At 31.1% G+C, this 21,381-nt stretch overlaps 3 protein-coding genes and 1 long non-coding RNA gene across 20 annotated transcripts in view; 3 read left to right on the forward strand and 1 right to left on the reverse strand.

Moving 5' to 3' along the window:
• LOC145943054 (bromodomain adjacent to zinc finger domain protein 2B) overlaps positions 1–5,442 on the forward strand; it is a 154,983-nt gene extending 149,541 nt beyond the window's left edge. For all 16 annotated transcript variants that reach the window (XM_083050274.1, XM_083050271.1, XM_083050267.1 and 13 more), the window contains 5 exons: positions 916–1,037; positions 1,131–1,272; positions 1,389–1,519; positions 2,352–2,636; positions 2,854–5,442. In XM_083050274.1, the coding sequence (XP_082906400.1) occupies positions 916–1,037; positions 1,131–1,272; positions 1,389–1,519; positions 2,352–2,636; positions 2,854–3,031 (858 nt within the window). In that variant the 3' untranslated portion in view covers positions 3,032–5,442. The remainder of the gene's footprint in view (positions 1–915; positions 1,038–1,130; positions 1,273–1,388; positions 1,520–2,351; positions 2,637–2,853) is intronic.
• Positions 5,443–9,719: 4,277 nt separating this feature from the next.
• On the forward strand, positions 9,720–12,971 carry LOC145942354 (NAD kinase 2, mitochondrial). 2 transcript variants are annotated; one of them, XM_083048977.1, is made up of 6 exons: positions 9,720–10,147; positions 11,090–11,387; positions 11,583–11,906; positions 12,121–12,202; positions 12,303–12,567; positions 12,739–12,971. In XM_083048977.1, exons 1-6 carry the CDS (start codon positions 10,114–10,116, stop codon positions 12,969–12,971), a joined length of 1,236 nt encoding a protein of 411 aa, XP_082905103.1. In that variant the 5' UTR covers positions 9,720–10,113. The 2 variants fall into 2 exon arrangements, with proteins under 2 accessions (XP_082905103.1, XP_082905104.1); XM_083048978.1 differs by lacking the exon at positions 9,720–10,147 and adding an exon at positions 10,676–10,740.
• Positions 12,972–15,654: 2,683 nt separating this feature from the next.
• Start1 (Steroidogenic acute regulatory protein-like) lies at positions 15,655–20,176 on the forward strand. The gene is made up of 10 exons (XM_083048976.1): positions 15,655–15,897; positions 16,433–16,513; positions 16,639–16,716; positions 16,893–16,946; positions 17,027–17,159; positions 17,393–17,607; positions 19,203–19,367; positions 19,499–19,603; positions 19,671–19,846; positions 19,920–20,176. Exons 1-10 carry the CDS (start codon positions 15,655–15,657, stop codon positions 20,125–20,127), a joined length of 1,458 nt encoding a protein of 485 aa, XP_082905102.1. The 3' UTR covers positions 20,128–20,176.
• LOC145942355 (uncharacterized) overlaps positions 15,891–21,381 on the reverse strand; it is a 95,057-nt gene continuing 89,566 nt past the window's right edge. Inside the window, exon 6 of the long non-coding RNA XR_014426351.1 lies at positions 15,891–15,980. This is a non-coding gene — a long non-coding RNA (uncharacterized LOC145942355). The remainder of the gene's footprint in view (positions 15,981–21,381) is intronic.

Raw genomic sequence — 21,381 nt, forward strand, 5'->3', positions numbered from 1 at the left:
ATACATCCGCTTCCAATTTCATTCCAAAATTCTAATATATATTGTCACGTGTGCGAAGAATATGGCAATGAAATTTGCATACATCCGTTGAATTTCGCTCTGTTCGCGCAACGCGCTTGCTTAATTTATGCGAATGCAATTGATATACCGAATGAAATTGATCCGCGCGTCTGCTAGACGAGTCCTATTCGTGAATTGAATATTGGGATACGTATAACGTATATATATGCATACATTGCATAACGTATATATATATATCTATATGCATAAATTGTATAACGAAAATCGTAGAATAAATGCTAAAGAATGTACGTTCAATGGTGGTCAGAGTCTAACGTAACGGTTGCATGCAAAACTGCCGCTTACTATTTGTATGTTCGTTTTTCTTTTTATTATTTTTATGTCTTTGTTTTTGACTTTTACGTTCGCATCATTCTTTCAGCCTGCTTTTTAAATCCTCTAATGCATTTCGAAAAATCTCATTGCTATTTTTGTTTCATTTATAATTCATTCGTCATTCGTTTGCTGTGACTCACATTCTCATTATGGCACGATTTAAGTTGTATTCATTATTATTTATATGATTGCATATTTAGTATATTTAGACTGAAAAATGTCAAAACTAAAAAGTACTTGGCATTTATTATTTTGAATATGTTATTGTATATAAAATTTCATTAATTGAGCTTTTAATGATGATTATTTTTTTACGCAACGCTACTCATAATTATGTTTTGCATTGTGCCAATTAGATACATACAAATTGTTCATATAGATTTTTATTAGTGAGCTTTGAATTTAAAAAAATATTCAATTAACAAAAAATGCTGTAATCTTTATGCTATTTTAGCTACCACATGAGAAATTTGAATTCCTTCTATTCCCTTTTAAATGAGGAGTTTATTTCGGTTGCAGAATTGCCAGTTTTGTCATAGTGGAGACAACGAAGATAAGCTACTGCTTTGTGATGGCTGTGATCGTGGCTATCATACTTATTGTTTCCGTCCAAAAATGGAAAACATTCCTGATGGTGACTGGTGAGTGACGACAATCTTGTTTTAGAATGTAATAAATCATAATTTTATTTAAAATTGAACGTTTTACTCAAACTTTTCCTACTACTACTTCAGGTATTGTCACGAGTGTATGAACAAAGCGACAGGTGAACGCAATTGTTTAGTATGCGGAAAAAGAGTTGGTAAAAATTTGGTTCTATGCGAACTCTGTCCCAGGGCTTATCACACCGACTGCCATAATCCTGTCATGCCAAAAGTGAGTAATTATCGAAATACATTTTTATAGATTCAAAGATCTCATTATCCGTCAAAGTTAATTTTCGCGTATCTACAGGCAGACTTTTCAACGTATATATTTTATTTTGCTTGTAGATGCCACGAGGAAAATGGTATTGCTCTAATTGCCACAGTAAACAACCAAAGAAGAGAAATAGTAGTCGAAGGAGTCATACCAAAGGGGGAGGTACCAGAGAAAGTGAAAGTTCTGATCATCCACCAGCTAGGTGATTACGTTAAAAACAAACAAACATTGTCAAGTCGCTGACTTTATGACGTTTCGTGCGAAGTATATTAAAAAAAAAGCCATGATGAGATAATGATTCAAATAATATTTAACGAACTGCAAATAGCGAACGATATATGATTCCCGATTGAATAAAGCAATCTCACAAAATGAACTATCGAACTATCTGTATACAATGTATTCATGCGATTACCGACTACTTAAGCCTCGGCTTCGTGATACGCAATACTGCCGAGAATTTTTGTCGTCTTGAGGAACTTTACTTTTCACGCAGGGTGTTCCACAAGAAGCTGTTAGATCCCAGTTTATTCGTTTAGAGGCAATTTATATAGCTTTGATAGCTTTTCCTAGTTTCGAGCAGTGGGTTTCAATTTTTTTCAATATTCTTATTTTCTCAGATTTCTTTGTCGGGACACCCTGTACGTTCATAATACATCGTTGTTGCCTAATGTACTTGCGATCGCCGACTGTGGGATGGGTAGTTTATCAGAAAATTCATCGTATAACAGTAGAGCCGCCTTCAGATCGTGTATGACGAGTCGGAAAAAAAAAAATACGAGAGAGGGCGAAAAAGGGCGAAAAATATAAAACGAAAAAAAAATAATAGAGAGCGAACGAGAGACAGAGAGTCAAAGAGAGAACGCAAATATTTCATCGGGAGCAACGTACCCGTCTCAGCCGGACACACGATCGAAACTATATGCCATTCGTCCTTGCGCATTCGTCCAGAGGCTTTTTATGACGGGAAACCTCCTGCAGAACGGAAGTTAATCGTGCAAATAAAAAAATTTCTCTGTTGTTTTGCGCCGCAGTCCAACGCCGTCAACGGCATCGAACACGCACGTAGAGGACGTCAGTTCGTCGGAACCGCCGACTCCTACCGCCTCGCCACGGAAGGAGGGTAACAATCGGACGCTCACGAAGAAGCAACAACGAGAGCTGGCGCCTTGTAAGATACTTCTCGAACAGTTGGAGCAGCAGGACGAGGCCTGGCCGTTCCTCCTGCCGGTGAACACCAAACAGTTCCCGACCTACAAGAAAATCATAAAAACCCCCATGGATCTCAGTACGATTAAGAAGAAATTGCAGGACTCTGCGTAAGTTGCCCAACACACGCGCCAGAGCGATGTTAATTAATTGAAAGTACTATATTTAACTGCCTTTCCTCTCAAAATCACATCCCGGTCTTTAAGACAGACTTAGTAGAGCTAATACACACACAGATCGATCGCAAAAAACAATCCTTAACCGATCGTCAACCTTGGTCGGCATTGGAAGGCTGAAGTTTTTCACAACGAGTGCTTCTCGATGCAGGTACAAGTCTCGCGATGAGTTTTGCGCCGATGTCAGGCAGATGTTCATCAACTGCGAGGTATTCAACGAGGACGACAGTCCTGTGGGCAAGGCCGGCCACGGGATGCGCAGTTTCTTCGAAATGCGCTGGACCGAGATCACCGGCGCGCCACCCCCGCATCCGCAAATGCATAGCTGAGGCTCGGTACGTTCGCGCAACACTTGCAACAGCTTTGCCCACTTCTACTACTAGGATATGCACTCCATCATCGCGCGATAAACCGACAGTCGTCGTCGTCGTCGTCAAGAGAGACTGATCCACCCCTCTACTTCCGAGCTACTTTTATTATAGTCGGTCTCGTTCTAGCGGCCGATCGAACTTTCCATTGTAATAATAATCGCTGCGAACGCTGGATACACTACTACTATCGTCTATCGTATCATTCATTCTCCGTTGTAATCGCGTTTCATAAGATGCTCCGATACTATGCATATACTGTGAGAGACACGAGTGTGTCTCTGTATTTTGTTTCCCCCCGTTAGCGCCACAATGGACCGCAGTTTCGTGAAACTTATATTCATTGTAAAGTATTATACATTCTTAAGCCGATCGGACATTCGGCTCCGGTTTAACGAATCCTGGTAAAGGGAAGTGCGAGAAGCTTCGCGAGACTTTGGTCTCGAGATCTTGGTCTGCGATAAACGAGAGAGAACTTTTCGACATCGACGTGATTAATCAGATAAGAGCGCATTGTTTCGATCCCTGCCGATCGGGGAGATGGAGCAATGCGAGAATGGTCATTGTACTTACCGATAAACAAGTGAACATTTTGCCTAAGCGACTAATGTGTAATTTGCGATTGTATTATACAGGCTTAAATGCCGACGCGTCGTTGGCAGAAGAAATATTTTGCAAAGTAATGTGAAAGAGAAAGAAAGGTTATATATATAAATATATATAAATATATAAATATGAATATAGTGTGTATATGTATACACAAAAATATATATATACATATATTAAACACGTCACACACACATGCATACACTCATCACCTTTGCCCGCAAATGAGCACGTAAGGTAAGGGTATTTGCTGTAGAAGTAGACAGAACAATGGACACAAAATCGACGTTTGAATTAAAGAAAATATCTTAACACCGTTTCGCAAAACTATTTTGATTTCTACGTTCTTTGCATTTAGTATTTTATTAACTCTTACAAATATATATTATATGAAAAAGATGCATAAAGTACGCGGAACGAAACTTGTAATGACAAAGAGAAAGAAATTATTTATATTTTCACGCATCAGTATTTTGAAACAAGAGCATAGTTTCTACTCTATGAATATTATATTGATTCGCAGGTCTGGCAAATTAATATAGACAAATTTATCTATTATAATTATAATTATCTTTTCAAATGCGAGAAAAGTGTTCAACGATTAATTTTTTAATGTAGTCAACCGATTACAAACATGTGTTGAACCTTGCATACTCTGCACATGAACGATCTATCGACGAAAATGTCATTTGTAGAAAAATGTGAAGTCTTGTTAGAATTTTCCGTTTGTTTTGATTTTATGCGATGCAAAGAAAATTTTGTTTTGAATAGCACACATATGTGTGCAAATGCAAAATCTTCCACTGCCGTTGAAGAGATTCGCATCACATTAATATTGCGTTAAATATATATTTATTAAGTAGATATGAAATAGATTATAACATTAAATTTGGCACACGGAAGTATTGTTCATTATCCGTATGTGCGAAATTATAAGTTTTTTTTGGCTTCCCATTTTTCATTCATCCAGTGCCGTAAAGTGAATGAATGTCATAAATGCGAATCAGCACACATATACACAGACACGAAATTAGACCTTCAGGGATGATATTACCGAAAATTATTGTTTAATTGTTAAAGCTAGTTGGCGCATCCCGGAAAATATACGATCAGCGTGAGAAATTATCTCGATGTAACGCAGTAAAAAGTGCATATTGCATGAACGAACGCCTTCAAGAAAATGAATTTCTTCGAGAGTAATGAACGTGTGTTTCTGATTGTCATTGAGAAACTTAGATTTATATTCGCCACGTGATGATGCGTAGTATTATTATAATAAGAATTATCGCAATTTTGACCGCGCCAAGTCCGACAATTAAATTTTGCGCACTAATTCTCTCGTTCGTGCGGAATTTTCCAAGGACGACGATTGGCGTCGATCATCTTTCAAAGCGAAATATCTTCGAAGCGTGTCACTATATAGAAAATAAACGCGAAGAGATATATTGCGCTGCGAACGATAGATGTGTCGGATATTAGTGAGAGTTTCTTCAATTATAATCAACCGTGGTACCTTTGTAAGTATGACCATTTTACGCGAGACGGTGTCGACGATGTAACGAGAGCATTCACGCTGTAATCTTGTTTTGTATGTAATTGATGTACATTATTGCTCGTAATAGCGAATAGCTGGTAAATAACGAGAGAGAATCGGAGAGAATAGAAAGAGAGTTCAACAGTAGTGTGACGTGCTAAAATGATTACTGTTTAAAGGAAAAAAAAAAAAAAACATTCGTAGTGTGTAAAAGTATTAACTAGAGTATAAATGAGCAGCGAAAGAGAGCGATTTAAGACGAAGTAAAAGTTAATTGATATTGTTCAGGGTGCGATTGAAACAGCGACGTCTCATCGCCGTAATTGAGAAACGAACATGCGGTAAGATCGCTGACTTTGAGATTGCGCGATGACTATAAATTTTTTGTGACGTCCTAATGTTGGGAAATTATTTTTTTTTTTTTTTTAGTTTCGCTCGTAAAGACTTGTTCATCGTATGTGTATGTAGTCTAGCAAAAAGATGAAAGATTATAGATTTATGATTTTAGGATCTTTCTCAAATTATTATCAATATTAATGATCATTCATATTCACATGGTGTTATACATTGTGCCGGATTTCGAGATCCATCGTGATATTCAGCGTTATTAATTTACGAAAATAATGACGAAAAAAAATTCTATTCTATTTTTCTTTTTTATTTTTGTTTTTCTCCTCATTTATCAGTTTTTCAAACATATGATAAGGATTCTGCACGGTCACGTAATTTCACTCTATATAGAAATAGTAATAAAAACGATCATTACCCTTCGTAATAGGGATAAGATCGACTGTAATCAGAGAGAGCGTATTCGTGCGTATATATATGTATATACATATATGTACTAATGTAAAAAAATTGAGATCACAGATTATATGGGGCATTTTGTCGATCTTACCGATTGTTCTTATAAGAGACACGCCGTACCGCGCCTCGCATTGTCATACAGTAGCCGATACATTTAGACATCTCATACATTCAAACGACAAACCGACACATACAAAAATAATTTTTTAAAATTTAATTATTATTTAAATAGTACAGTTACATTGTTAGTACGTATAACGACGCTTTTTATACGAATTTTAGTTTTTAAACGTCGATCTTACGATATATATATAGTATATATACATATAGTATATAATGATAAAATCAGAGAGACAATGGTAACAGTAATAATAACTGATATCGATTATAATGGAGCGGATAAAGAGAAACGAAGGAAATACATGGAAAGAGAGAAAGCGAACGAGAATGAAAGGAAACGAGAGAAAGGCAAATGAAAATGCATGTATGCGAGTGAAAATGAGACAGAGAGAAAGAGAGATTTAAGTTAGATGATTGTCTATAGTATACACGAAGGCATACGTTAGGTAACCTCGATACTATTTAAACAGACTTAATTAATGTATTGCAAATGAATTAATAAAGTGTAAGCGAAGCGTGTATCTGTACAGTTTGACTTTTTTTTTCTTTCGTCAACTATAATAAATTTTGGATAGACAGAAAATTTCCTGACACTTAACAGTATACAAGCGATATAAAGTTAAAGTAATTAACTTGTTTACAGAAATGTTACATGCTTTGCAAGTATATTTATTTTTCTAATTTTTAACCTTAGTGTATATGCAATTGTTGGATATTAAATTCTTGTATATATTAGGGAAAAATCGATATATTTATTTGTTTTATATTTATCGATGTTATTTAATTTATCTCAATATTTTATTTTATACCAATAAATTAATATAGGGAAGTGACAAATATATTATTGACAAATTTGGGAAATGGGAATTCTGGTTATCGTTGCTGACAATGAGATTCATTTCGTCGTATTCAGATTCAACGTCAGTATACAGAGAAATCAGGTAATGTATGCAATATATACATTCATACATATATATAAAATTATATATTTATGTCCTATTAGAATATTACAAAGCAGCGTTATAATCGCGCTATTTGTTTCTTTATGTTATGAATTATTTAATAAACTAAAACAAGCGCGCGCCTTTTTCAGATTTTATCGTTATTTTAATTATTTCATTTTGCAAATTTGAATAGTTTTGTTGCTCTTTCATAATTCGACTTATACATATGTCGAAAAATTGAACAATAAAGAGTCGGCCAAAATATATATTCGACTATAATAATAGCATAACATATATTCATTTAATCGAGTAAGATAAGTTTGTATATTTTAATGTATATAGTACAGAAATAATCGCCAAAAAATTTTAATTATGAATATGTAAATGTACATGAATAAAAAAAAAGAGATTTTTAATATTTTTATTTGCTTGGCATATATTTTTTAGTTTTTCAAGAAAATTATGTAATTCATTGTTTTAATGAAAAAGTTCATATATATAATATCTTAAATTATTTTTATAATAATTAACATATATTATATTTCTTAACTTTTTTTTCTGAATTGCGCTCTAGTTAATTTTTGGTGATTAATCTGCATATACACAAATAATGTTATACACATACATACACTCACCGATCCGATGCGCTCTATAGTACAATGTGTTGATCTAAAACATATAAAAAATACAAATTATTAGTTTTCAAAATAATTAATATTTGAAGAAGTCAATAATGCGCAATTAAATTTTTATTCGTACCGTAAAATATATTTAATAAAATTACGTCATAAAAATTATTAAACTTTTTAATTATTTTTTTAGATCTTTTATATATATATAAATATAATAAAATTTAATTTTTAGAAAGTAAGTCAAATAATTATAATTTGTATAAACAATTATATATAATAAATTTTTTATTATTAATTATTTAATTATAATAAAGTTTAAGATAATTTTTTTATTTTTCTGTAAATTAAATAAATCCATATTTATTTTTTTTTCAAATTATTTTTTTTTTTTAATTTTATTCCAAATTTATTCTTAATATTAACTTATTTATTTATTTTAATAAAAATTTAAATAAATGTAATATAAATTTGTTTTAATTATAATCTGCTTACCTCATGGTAGCTCCACCGATGCCCGATGCCTCACCGGGCCTCCTCCTCCTCTTTTGTTCGTCCTTAAGCATCTTTTTGACACTGGCACAGCACACGATCGCGAAAATACAATCACGCGCACGCATTAATCAGCAAAATATAATAATCGCACAACATTTTCAACGACATTCCCGACGTTAACCGTACGCGACTCTATACACTGTACTTGCGATTTTAATCGCGCGATACTTTGTGCGAAACTCTCGACATTATAATCGCACGTAACTTATTTTCATACTTGGGCACTCCCGCTTTGAATCGTACGCATATTTTATGCGCTTTTGTTAATTATACGCGACGCATATTTGAAAGAACGGCACGCGACAGTTATAATTAAACGAAGCTACGAAGATCCGTGCGGCGCGACCACGAAATTTACGCGGGAATGCGAGATGTCGCCGCAGTGATGCCACCTGTAAAATAATTATAGAGAGATTAGGGTGCAGTCACGTGGACTGATATTTTTCGCGTAACCAATCAGATTACGCGGAGAATATCAGTCCATGTGACTGCACCCTTAGTCTTTCGCGATTAATCGAATAAATTATATAAATTATATATAAATTATATTTCGTCGAATAAATTAGACCTAAATATATATATATAAAATATATGATAAAATATGATTTTCATATAAAAAATTGTGTGTATTATTATGAGAATTTTATTATAATTTATTTATTATAATTTATTTATTAAAAATTAGTTAATTGAAAAGTATAAAATAATCCAAAATCCATCCTATGCATTACATTATACATTTATGTAAAATGAATCGTTATCGCGGAGATAAACGAGTAATTATATTTACAAGTAATAAATAATAAACGATATATAAGTTATATAATCTACTTTTACGACAAGGTTGCTCTGTCGTTGCCCGATATGCCTCCCCGGGCCATTATCTCATTCCTCTTTTTCTTTTGTTCGTACTTATAGCGTCTTTTTGCCACTTATATACAGCACACGATCGCGAAAATACAATCACGCGCATTAATCAGCAAAATTAAATAATCGCACGACAATTTGAACGACACTCCCGACGTTAATCGTACGCCATTCTATACGGCACTTTCGATTTTAATCGCGCGATATACTTTGTGCGCAACTCGACTTTTCATCCGGCACTCCCGCTTTTAATCGTACGCATATTTTATGCGCTTTTGTTAATTATATGCGATATTTGAGAGAACAGCACGCGATAATTATTTAGAATTATAATTAAACGAAGCTACGATCCGCGCGACGCGACCACGAAATTTACGCGGGAATGCGAGATGTCGCCGCAGTGATGCCAACTGTCCAATTAGAAATTATCAATCTTTCGCTTCTTCTTCTTCTTCTTCTTCTGATTGGCCGATAAATCTTTCGCGATTAATCGATCATTGAAAAGATCGATTGACATAGAGGCGCTTTATTCAACGTGACAAGTGCTTGGAACAATATTTTGATCCATCAATCAGACGAAAGGAATATTTTTCTCTTGCTTTAGAACGTATACAAAAATAAAATTTTATACTGATAGATATATAAATATATAGATGTCGTTTTCAATCTAAGAATTTATCACATAAAATTGTGCATTATTGTTGAGGATCGGAATTCGATCCAAATCAGCTGAATTGTTGTGCGATAACAGCTGCTGGAATCCAGTACCTAACCTTACGTTACGTTACGTGTCGATTGAGTTTTTTACGTTGACCGTCTGAGAAAAAGATATATATTATATATTAATATTAGAATTATATATTAATCACTCGGTGCCATTGAAAGCGAGGAAGAAGATTGAGTGTTTTGCGGAATTTTTAGAGCGATTTGTCATTCGCGATAATTTGATATTACGCACCAGAATACCTCGATCATCATGCGATGACGGTTTTCAATCATCTTCGTAAAACTGCCAGTAAGCATGACGATTATTGATTGTAAAATCTGTTTACCGCAGCGGTTTCTTTCAGTTCTTTTTTTTTCTATATTTTCTGCAATTTTAGGAATATCTTATATCGTATATTATTATTTACACAATTGTATTTTGAAAAAGGTGTCTGATAATAGATTTATCAATGAAAAGTTAAGAGAATGTAAAGCAAAGAAAATCATTGTACGTACACAAAGTGGATTTATCTTATCAGATACATCTTTCACGTTTTATTTCTAACTTAATGACAAAGCTTGAATAGGCATCTTTCTCCATTTTAAGCAAAAAAATTTATCTCAAACAATAGACATAATTGTGCATTATGTCAATGTGATAACTTGATATCCTGATACATACTCTTTCAAAATAATATATAGTTTCTAAACATAAAAGTGCAATTTTATAAATATAAACATTTGTTTATTATATATGATGCGTTATATTCAGGAAAGAGCATGCTTTAATATTAACATTTAAACAGTTTCAACTGTGTTACGATACTAATCATATTTTTATCACATATGATTAGGCAACTATTTCATATCTTTAAAAGATATGAATCAGTTATGAACAGGAAGGTAAAGCAATCGAGAGAAATATTTCATCGTGTATTTTATAATTGGATATTTTATTTATATATACTCGAATTTAATATATTTGAACATTAAAGTGCTTCTTCTTTTTATGGATATATTTTTTTACATATTTGATATTTTTACATGTCTTCTCTCCAGATTATATAACTTTAAATGGTTTCATTAAATGGCAAAATTCACTGATAAAGCTACATATTTTAGAAATATTCTATATTTACTGGATTCTATTATTGATATTTAAAATTAACCTTTTAGCTGCAATATGTATATAATCAAAGGAATTAAATTAGTGTAAAGATTAATATTTTGACATGATTTTTTTTTTTTTCAGGAACACTACAGCTTTTACAGTCTTATTCTATTCATGCACACAAAGGTCTACGTATTTTCTTTCGCAATGAATCAAGTTTTGTGCCTAAAAAGGTACTTATTGTGGCGAAACTATCAAGATATCATTTTGAAAGATTACGGGAACCCGAGCTCAGCGAAACCCAGCTGAAATTAAAACTAATGGAGAGAGGTTCCGATTATGACGCTATGCTTGCTAGCCATTTTGCCACCAAAGCTATAGAAGATCAAGTAATCCAAATCTTACGGAAGATGCATGTGGAATACAGGATAATAGATAGGTAAGCTTGAATCTGTAACAAAAAAATATACTGTTTAGCGAAAGCAGAATTTACGCATTCTCCACTTTCCTAGATTTAATAGACTTATAAAAATTACATATATGTTAATTTGAATAAATTGCTCAAAGCTTTTCTATTCCAAATTTAATTGTTGAGATGTTTATTGTAAAATAAATATGTATCATACATTTTCAGAACAACTTTAGATCAATCGCATTTTACATGGGCGGATTTAGTCCTGCCAATCGGTGGTGATGGAACATTTCTCTTGGCTTCAAATTTAATATTTGATAATAAAAAACCTATAATAGGCATCAATTCATATCCCGAGAAGTCAGAGGGTCATCTTCTGTTACCAAGAAAATATACGAGAAATATAGCAGAGATTTTTGAAATGCTAAAAGCAGGACATTACAGTATACTCATGCGAAGGAGAATTCAGACTACCCTGAAAGGAGAAGAAATATGGAAAGCTCCTTTTCATATGCACGAAAAAGGACGCATTGCAGGTTGTGAGAGGCACGTCACATGTTAATGTACATATTTTATTAAAACATGTTTTAATTAAATTGTTCAATGACATTTCTCAGATCGTAAAAGCAATAATTTATATATTTATTAGCAATATTTACTAGCAATAATTTATATATTAATTTTTCGAATTTGTATATTGTCATATTGTTTCTCTATTTTCCACTCAGCTTTAAGCATTACGTGTATTTATTATTTATAGGTTTTATGTAAATGAGAAATTTGAAGACAATCCTAATGAATTACCAAGAGAAAGACGTCTACCTTGGTTAGCACTTAACGAAGTGAGTTAATCAATATTCCTCGATACATATACATACATTAATAGTCAAGTAATACGACTTGCTCTTTTATTCTTATCTCAGACCTGATTTTCATTGTTAGGTTTTCATGGGCGAAACGTTATCCGCACGAACGAGTTCCTTATTCATAAAGTTAGATGAAGAACAAAAGTATCAAAAGGTAAAAAGCTCCGGTTTGTGCGTAAGCACTGGCACAGGCTCAACGTCTTGGTATAAATCTATAAACAGTCTGAGTTATCAAACTACGCGAGAAATATTAAGTCTCATAGATACTAAGCGGCAATTTACTAATGAGGAAATTGAGACGATTTGTTCAACATTCAATAGTAACTTACGATTTGACGCAGGTTAGTACATGTTACTGTGATTATTGTGTTATATTTTATGTTATATTTTTATAAATTAATATATATGTATATTGTAAGGGTATATATATACCCTTATAAGTTAATATATATGTATATACCCTTATACATACATACATATATATATTTATTTATTTATTTATTTATGTACAGAGGATTCCAAACTATGTTATTCCATAAGAGATATGATAGTGACTGATACAATGTCCGTTCCAAAGCGCATATATCCTCGTGGTTTTTGTAAAAGGATCACCGTGAGATCAGAATGTTTCGATGCAGGTTTAGTTCTCGATGGTGGAATAGCAATTCCCTTCAACTTTGGCACTATTGCAGAAATAGAAACTTTTCCCGAAGACTCTTTGCGAACTATCACTCTTCCTGATTGAAACAACTGTTAGGATAATTTTGAAAAAGGTATTCGTATTTCGTAGCATTGATATAAATATGATAATAATTTGTTATCATGTAAATAACATTCTCGCATTTTTTGTATTTTTTATGAAAAATATTTTTTTTGGGGAAGAATATTTATAGAACATTAATATATAGAATGGAATCAGTCTCACATGTCTATATTGAGAGAGAAGTGATGGAAATAATATTTATTTATATTATATTCAGATATTATATATACATATAAGTTTAATGCAAAAATTTTTAGAATGCATAAAGTTATAAATGATTTGAGTCAAAGAAAAAGAGCATTTTTAACATCCATGTCTTTTAAAACGATATCTATGAACACATGACTATGTATATATTCAGATATTATATATACATATAAGTTTAATGCAAAAATTTTTAGAATGCATAAAGTTATAAATAATTTGAGTCAAAGAAAAAGAGCATTTTTAACATCCATGTCTTTTAAAACAATATCTATGAACACATGACTATGTATATATGCATATATTTAAGATAAAATGCCCACTTATATTGCCTACTTATGTTATGTAAGATAACATATGGATCACATATGTATCTATATGAATATCCTATATGAAATTACTTTATTATAAGCCAATCCGAACAAACTTTAACGCTAAGCTGTACTGTTTTTTTTTATACACATATTTTTAGAATACTTTATAATTCATTAGAGCAAGAATTTTATATTAATGTATCTTTACTATTCATTTAATTTGATAAATCAAAATGTATTTTTTGATAAAAAAAACTTTATAATGTATTGTGCATAATTTTGTTCAATTATCCATGTATTTGTATTCATTGCGTGATACATTCTTCTTTTCTAAAGTTATTTTTTAGACTTATAGCATACTATGTACTTTTCGTGATAGAGTTAGTAAATTCCTAGGACATACATATTATATACTGCATGATATATTTTTCATAATGCATTAGCTAGCAAGAAGAAACGCGCTGTGTGCCATAGATTTGATATCTTCATGATATACATATTTATATCGCATATTACATTAAATTAGGTGCGCGCATTTGAGACGCGAAGGCACACATATACATACGTACATACATATATGTACACGACACCGATAAAACGTCATTGTTCCCTCTTGTTTATATTCCGATTATACGGGACACAGTGATGTGTGGCCGAAGTGTCTGTATCTTGCGTTATACACGTGCGTGACATTGTTTCGTTAAATAATTCGATTGGATGATCAGTATCTATGAGCACTCTCAGCTCCGAAACGGTAAGGGACATATGAGAAAAAAAAGTCAAAAGCGGAAATAATTAGCCACGCGATACAGCGGTGCTTTTCGCTTTTGTGTTACTCGATTTGACGTGAATATGTGTCTTTTTATAACGACAAAAATGTGCGAAATTCGCTCTTTCGTCGATCTTCGAAATTCCTTTGCATGCATCGCTCGACGAAGTAAATTGAAATAAATTTTGAGGTTAGGGATACCGAGTTAACCTCTGTTCATATTGCGTATCAAGCTGAATGGAATATTTTTTCCTAAATTGTTTTCAATCAATTTTTGTTAAAAATGTTCGATATAAAGTGATATATATTATATGTTACATAAGTTTTACATCTATTTTATATTGTAGTTTCTAAAGATTTTTCAAAAGATAATTTCTATAGCAGGATTATAAGTGTGTGTATGTGTGTTGATAATAGGATAAAACGAAAGACACACCCATACAAGAAAAGAATAATGATAAAGATATTTCTAAAAGTAGTATCAAATTAAATCAAATTATACCAATCGAAGATCTTACACAAAATCTATGGTTATAATATATTTGCACATTTGATGCTGTATCTTTTAAATTAAATATTTTAGTTGGTATAATATTATAAAAGAAAAAAAGAGCCATGTATCTCTCATAAGGAATCCATTTCGCTTTAATCTGCTATTGCGGTGATACGTGATATGTTATCATTGATTTCAGTTGCGAAATGTTCATGCGAAGAGAATTTGTTGTATATATCATATAACACACACATATACAAACACACATTATTATATATATAATAAAATAAAAGGTTAATGACAATTTATCCTTTAATATAAGGCATAGCAATATAATGATTTAGTTTAAACTTTAGTTATCTCATTATCTTGAATGTATGTGTTTGTATTTTTGTGTGTAATAGCTATTAAAATATTTAAATTTTCTATATAAAATAATTATAATATTTTGATGATTGTGTGAGAAAATTAAAAAAAAAATCAAGAGAAAATAAAGATTTTATACAAAAAATCTATAAATTCAGTAACAGCCAAAATCACAAAGACATGAAAGATATTTTTTAAGAAATATATAATTCAGATTTATAAATTTATTATATAAAAAAAAAAGAAAATGATTTTTTAAGATACATTTCCAATTATAAATTCCATTTACATTAAATTTTAATTACATTAAATTTTAAGGAAATTTATATGTAAAAAAATATATGTTATATCCCCGTTTTAATTCATTCATACATGTAACAATGCTATAAATGTCTAGTATTTATAGAAAACGATTAAAACGAAGAAACATATTACTATATATTAACACATATAAATCATTTTGTTATATATTATAGGTCGACGTTACGACGACGACGACATTAGAAGTGTATCAGAGGGATGGCAGAAGATGAGAGGCAAATTAGGATGGCTGCTGAGGCCATACTGAGTGGCTCCATCAACTCTCAAAGAAGTTCAGTTACCCAGCATAACATGACACGAGCACCGGATATCGTCTTCAGCGAAGATCTGATCGCAGGAGCGAGACACAATGGCAAAATGTCCAACGTCAGGCGTTTCTTCTGCCTCTTCGTCACTTTCGATCTTCTCCTTACATTTCTCATGTGGCTCATTTGCACAATGGTATGATGTGACTCGATCGTATTCCAGACACTTAGAGCCACTTCGACCAACTCTGATTAACTTTAATTGATGATTAAACGTATCTGAAAAGAGACAAAGATATAGTTTAATCGTTGATTAAAGTTAATCAGAGTTGGTCGAAGTGGCCCTTAAATGCTTAATCAATATAGATTGAAACATTGATCTTATCGGAAATTATAATATTTTAATGTAATAAGTAATAATGCATGTAACTTGCTTGCTGCTATTTATATATATTACATAGAGATTATTTTTTTACTCTACAATTTTATTTTAACATTTGCAAAAGATGTTCTCTTTTCATACCTTCGCACAATTCACGTCTTTATTTTATGCAACGTTTTTAAAAAAATTTTTAGCTTTATTTTTTTTATTTTTAATTCATCTTTCTATCGCAATTTTATATCATAGATTTTTATTTTTTTTTATTTACTTTAATATTTAAATAAATAAATCATTCAAAGATTGTTAAGAGATTTCAATAAAATTTATAATTACTGTATTATACTTTCAGATTGCAGGTGAAAGTTTAAAAACAGCTTTTATAAATCAAGTGATCCACTATCATATAAAGACATCTTTGTTTGACATCGTGGTAAGTATATTCTGTCGTTCATCGTCAATGATCTTAATTAACTGGATGACGACAGTGACATTCAGTTCGTCATAATTTTTCATTATTTATTGGGAGCAGAGATTTTACGGATTTCATCTTCTCAGATGGCAGCGATTTGCAGGTTCACCGTCTTGTTGCTCTTTTATGCGCTACTGTATCTCAATCATTGGATTATTGTAGCTGTAAGTATATTTATTAATCAAACTTTTCTTCTAGAAACAGTTTAATGATTTGCAGAAAAAATAAAATAAGATGAAAAGAATGGAATATCTTTTAGTTTTCGAATTCTTTATTAATATTGTTTTTAACAGATTTATGATGTGATTAATTAATTAATTTGAGCTTTTGTGTTTTACAGATATCAACTGCCACAACATGTGCCTTTTTAATTGCAAAAGTTTTTCTTTTTGATGTAAATATATTCCTAAAATATCTATATTATTATTATCTTTATTATCAATTTCTTCGACTTAATATATCGTTTTTTTTCAGTGGACATCAGCTAATCAACCAGTATTCCAAGTTCTACTAATCTTAACATCTTTTGTGTTATCCTGGGCGGAGGCTTGGTTCTTTGATTTTCGCGTTATACCTCAGGAAACTCAAGCGAGAAATTGGATTCGACGTAAGCTTCTCTTAACAATTTAGTTTTCTCTTTTTTTCTAAATTTCATTAATTAATAATAAAATATAAAGAGTAATGATATAATGAAATTGAAAATTTATTTATGAGCTAATATTTCACAAAACAAATTAGTTTTGTCAACAGCACAATCAAGTAAAATCAAAAGAAAGATTATTATTTCGCACATTAGTTCGAAACTATAAAAAGATATTGATAAATTTCTGTAATTTACAGATTTCCCGGATACAGAAAGAACTCCTCTATTACAAAACGTTACCGAATCACGGCAATATGCAGCAAACGTCGATCATATGAGCACGTTTTTTACACCTGTGGATTCTCCAAGTCATTCCGATGATGAAGATACATCTAGAAAGCAAGAAGATTTGAGAAGATTATCAAAGTCCAGCGAGCTATCTATGTTTCTAGCGAAACTTACACCCAATAAGGTTGGTGAAATTACACTTTTTTCTTTGCGTTTATTGGCCATTGATTTAAAACATCGATTAATGGCAAAATGACATCGGCAAGTGTCTAAATGAGGATGTAAAATCAGATAAGACACGTGTAGAAATAATGAACAGATGGATTAGCTTAACATAAAATTTTTTCATAATATCGCTTAAATTTAGAATGCGATTCCGCCTATATCTTCGGCATTGATTATCGCATAAACGTATCACTGAAAATTTTAAGGCGTATATTCGCGCTTGCTGAGATTGTTATCTAATAAAAATTGATAAAGAGATAAAGAGCCACACGTGTCGAAAATCTAGGATCGCACCATTAACTGAGAAATAAACGTATATTTCGAAATAACCGCATTATGTGTCAAAGAATTCAAGATCAAACAAAAATTTTATCAAGATCAAGGATGTAAGGAAAACTAGGGTTTATTTTATGACACAACATACACTTATATTCAAAATATGAAAGAAGCTGATTCCATATATGATGATATAATAAGATCCCGTTTAACGTCATTCCATTTGATCTTATTGTAACGCGTTTTTATTGATCCTGATAAAATTATAAATTTTCGGTATATAGAATTTTATTATATATATGATTTTCCAAAATATTTTCCTATTTATGTTTGTATGTGTTTTCATCTTCTATTCCATGTTTACATAAAATTCAAATGAATTTATTTAACCTTCTAAATTCTAGAAACGTATGCTGAGCGTTTTAATCATATTACTTATGTATATTATCGTTTTATATATAAATATAAAAATAGTCAATGTCAAGTCTATTTTTCTACATGTGTCCATAATAATCTCTTAAGTAGCAAGTGATATCAGAAAAAATGGAGTGGGAGTACTAAAGTACTAAGTATGGCAAAGAACGTTATCGTTAGTTAATTTGATTTATTAACGGCTCATTTCTGCTAATTTTGTCGCATTAAATTTTAGTCTATAAACGATTGTGCATCTCTCAGTAAATTATTCGTTTTACGTTATGTTTTTAATTCTTAATACGTTCAACATACATATCTTCATGCGTTCGATCATACGACCGTTCTTTCTTGGTGATGCGCTAAAATGTTTGCCCAAGTCTATAAAGAATAGTTGGAACCCAAAAGAAAATTGGACAAAATCATCAACAAGCGATGAAATACTTCTTGTAAGTTATTAGTATGGATTTGTATGTTCACTGCAGTATTATTACTTACTTTACATACTTTACGAATACATTATTTATGAAAAAAATTGATTCTATTAATCTTTTATAAATAAATTCGATAATAAAAATAATTGTGGAAAGATTTATTAAAAAGATTTAACAGCAATTATTTAATTAATCGAAAGAGTTTTTATAACGAAATTTTATTTATTTTATTTTAATTTACATACTATATATTTTATTTCAATATACATACATACATTAGTTTATATTGCATATAAAAGATTGGAGATGTGCATCAGTAAGAGAGAACAAAATCGTTTTCAATTTTCATTTAAATTATTTCAATATCTTAAAAAAGAAATTTTAAATCTCTTTGAATGTGGCATTAGCGAACATCAAGGTTTTTTTCTTTTAGATCGATGAATATAAAACGAATGCATCTAAAATGTTGCAAAACTGTCATAACTTATTAACATCGAAAGAATGGAAGGTCGAAACTATAACAAGTGATGGCGATGAAGTATCCTACATGCAACTGCCATCAGAATGGAAGTTAGATGGAAAGGTCATGAGAATCACTGTAAGTTAGCATACATTAAAAGCGTAAATTAAAATAAATGAATAAATTATAAAAGATACAGAAATTTGTTTACGCGTGCAAATAAATTTTTTCATTTTCTGAAACAATGAAAACTATTTTAATTGTTTCAGGGCATTGTCAACGCGCCTGCTAGTATACTAATAGATTTATTGTTTGATGGTATCGAGGAATTTCCTTTGTGGAATAAACTTGTGACGGAATCGATGAAACTACAGGTAATTTTTGCATTCTTTTTCTGTTGTAATATTTTATTGACATTAACAACAATTATTTATTCTTCAGAATATCGATGAAAACACGGATATCGTTTATCAAGCGACAAGTTCTTATGGTGGTGGACTCATCACAGCGCGAGATTTCGTTATCTTGAGGCATCGTAAAAAGTGCGGCGATTATTATATCAACAGTGGTATATCTGTTCCTACGACATTGGTTCAGATTCGTCCAAATACGACCAGGTAAGAGACATTGGAAAAATTATATTTTTTAATGTATCAAAAAGATAAGAGAGTTAATTGTTATTTTTTTAAGGGGTGAAAACGGTATAAGCTGTTTTGCAACGGAAGAGTTAGTTGACGAAGAAGCCATTAATAAATGTCGCTTCATCTGGATTTTAAATACAAATCTTAAAGGCTGGATACCACAAACAGTTGTAGATAGAGCCATGTCCACTAGTCTAACGGACTTCATCACATATTTAAGGAAACATTTGGATGATATGCAGAAACCTTTAGTTTAGTACAAAATCGCTCATGAAAATGATAAATAGAGTTACCTACTCCTACTGACTTATTACCTACTTACTTATCTATCTATTTTCCTATTTACCTATCTTCCTCCTCTTTAATATATTATATTAAGTCTATGTATCTTTTATTTAATATGCATTGACGCACATAGGAGCAATTTTTATCGTTATAATATGCATATATATAATATATTTTTTTTCTAGGATTTAAAAAGTATGCTTTAAATAGTTGGAAAGATGATGTTTTCTTAAACAGAACTTTTTAAACAATTGTTTGAACGATTGTTTCAACTAATGTAAAAAGTATTTAAGATATACAAGACAGGTCTATAATAAAACTAAAATTTGCTATGGACATAAATTTGAAGCCAGATATGAGGCGATTTATATATATTCGAATATGTTCAAATTACATCGACAAGTGATTTATTTTGTGTCAATTTATCTGCGTAGAAATTTTATCGATAACTAGAACATATAGATATTATCTACACTACATAACTTTATTTAATGAAATAAATTGTATGCAATTTTTTGTCACAAAATTAATTGCGATAGACATAATCTCGAACGAGAAAGAAACGTACTATTTTATTCTAATCGTTTTTTTTTTTTTAAAGCGTATCATGTAGTAGTACTAGTAATTAAAAGAATTAGGAAATATGTTATGTGCTTTTTGTATAAGTGCCTATGAATGTTTAGTTAAGTGCATCTTTCGATGTACGATGTACATAATGTATCGGAAATGTGACATATACGTTTAGTGTGCATGACGGCATCTATCATGACCGCGTCTATAGTGTATTGCGAGTCGTGATATAAAAAATATCATAGATAAATATTAAAATAACATTTTATTACATCTTTTTTTTTATTTTATAGGTTTATTAAAAAAATGTATCCTCTTTGATTATAAGAGCCATAAAGCCTAATGTATTGATACTGTGTATATAATGTGCATTTAAATGAAGCATATATTGAATGAAAGTCTCTGAAAATATTTCATTTTTTAAATTGTAATATATTGTTGTTATTATTAATTATGCATTCGATCAATTTTATATTGATTATAAAACGCACACTATGTTATTCATACATTGCGTCGAATATACTTTATTATTTAAATTTATGAAAAATATGCACACGTTTATTATTGACAAGTTTTCTTCGATTAATTAGCATTAGATATATATGTCACGAGCGTCGTAGATTTCCACACTGTCTGATATGCACTTATTGTGATTG

The sequence above is a fragment of the Prenolepis imparis genome, unplaced genomic scaffold (assembly GCF_030444845.1).
Source record: "Prenolepis imparis isolate NDT839.2.m4 unplaced genomic scaffold, iyPreImpa1.0 SCAF_11, whole genome shotgun sequence".
Taxonomy (NCBI): Eukaryota; Metazoa; Arthropoda; class Insecta; order Hymenoptera; family Formicidae; genus Prenolepis; species Prenolepis imparis.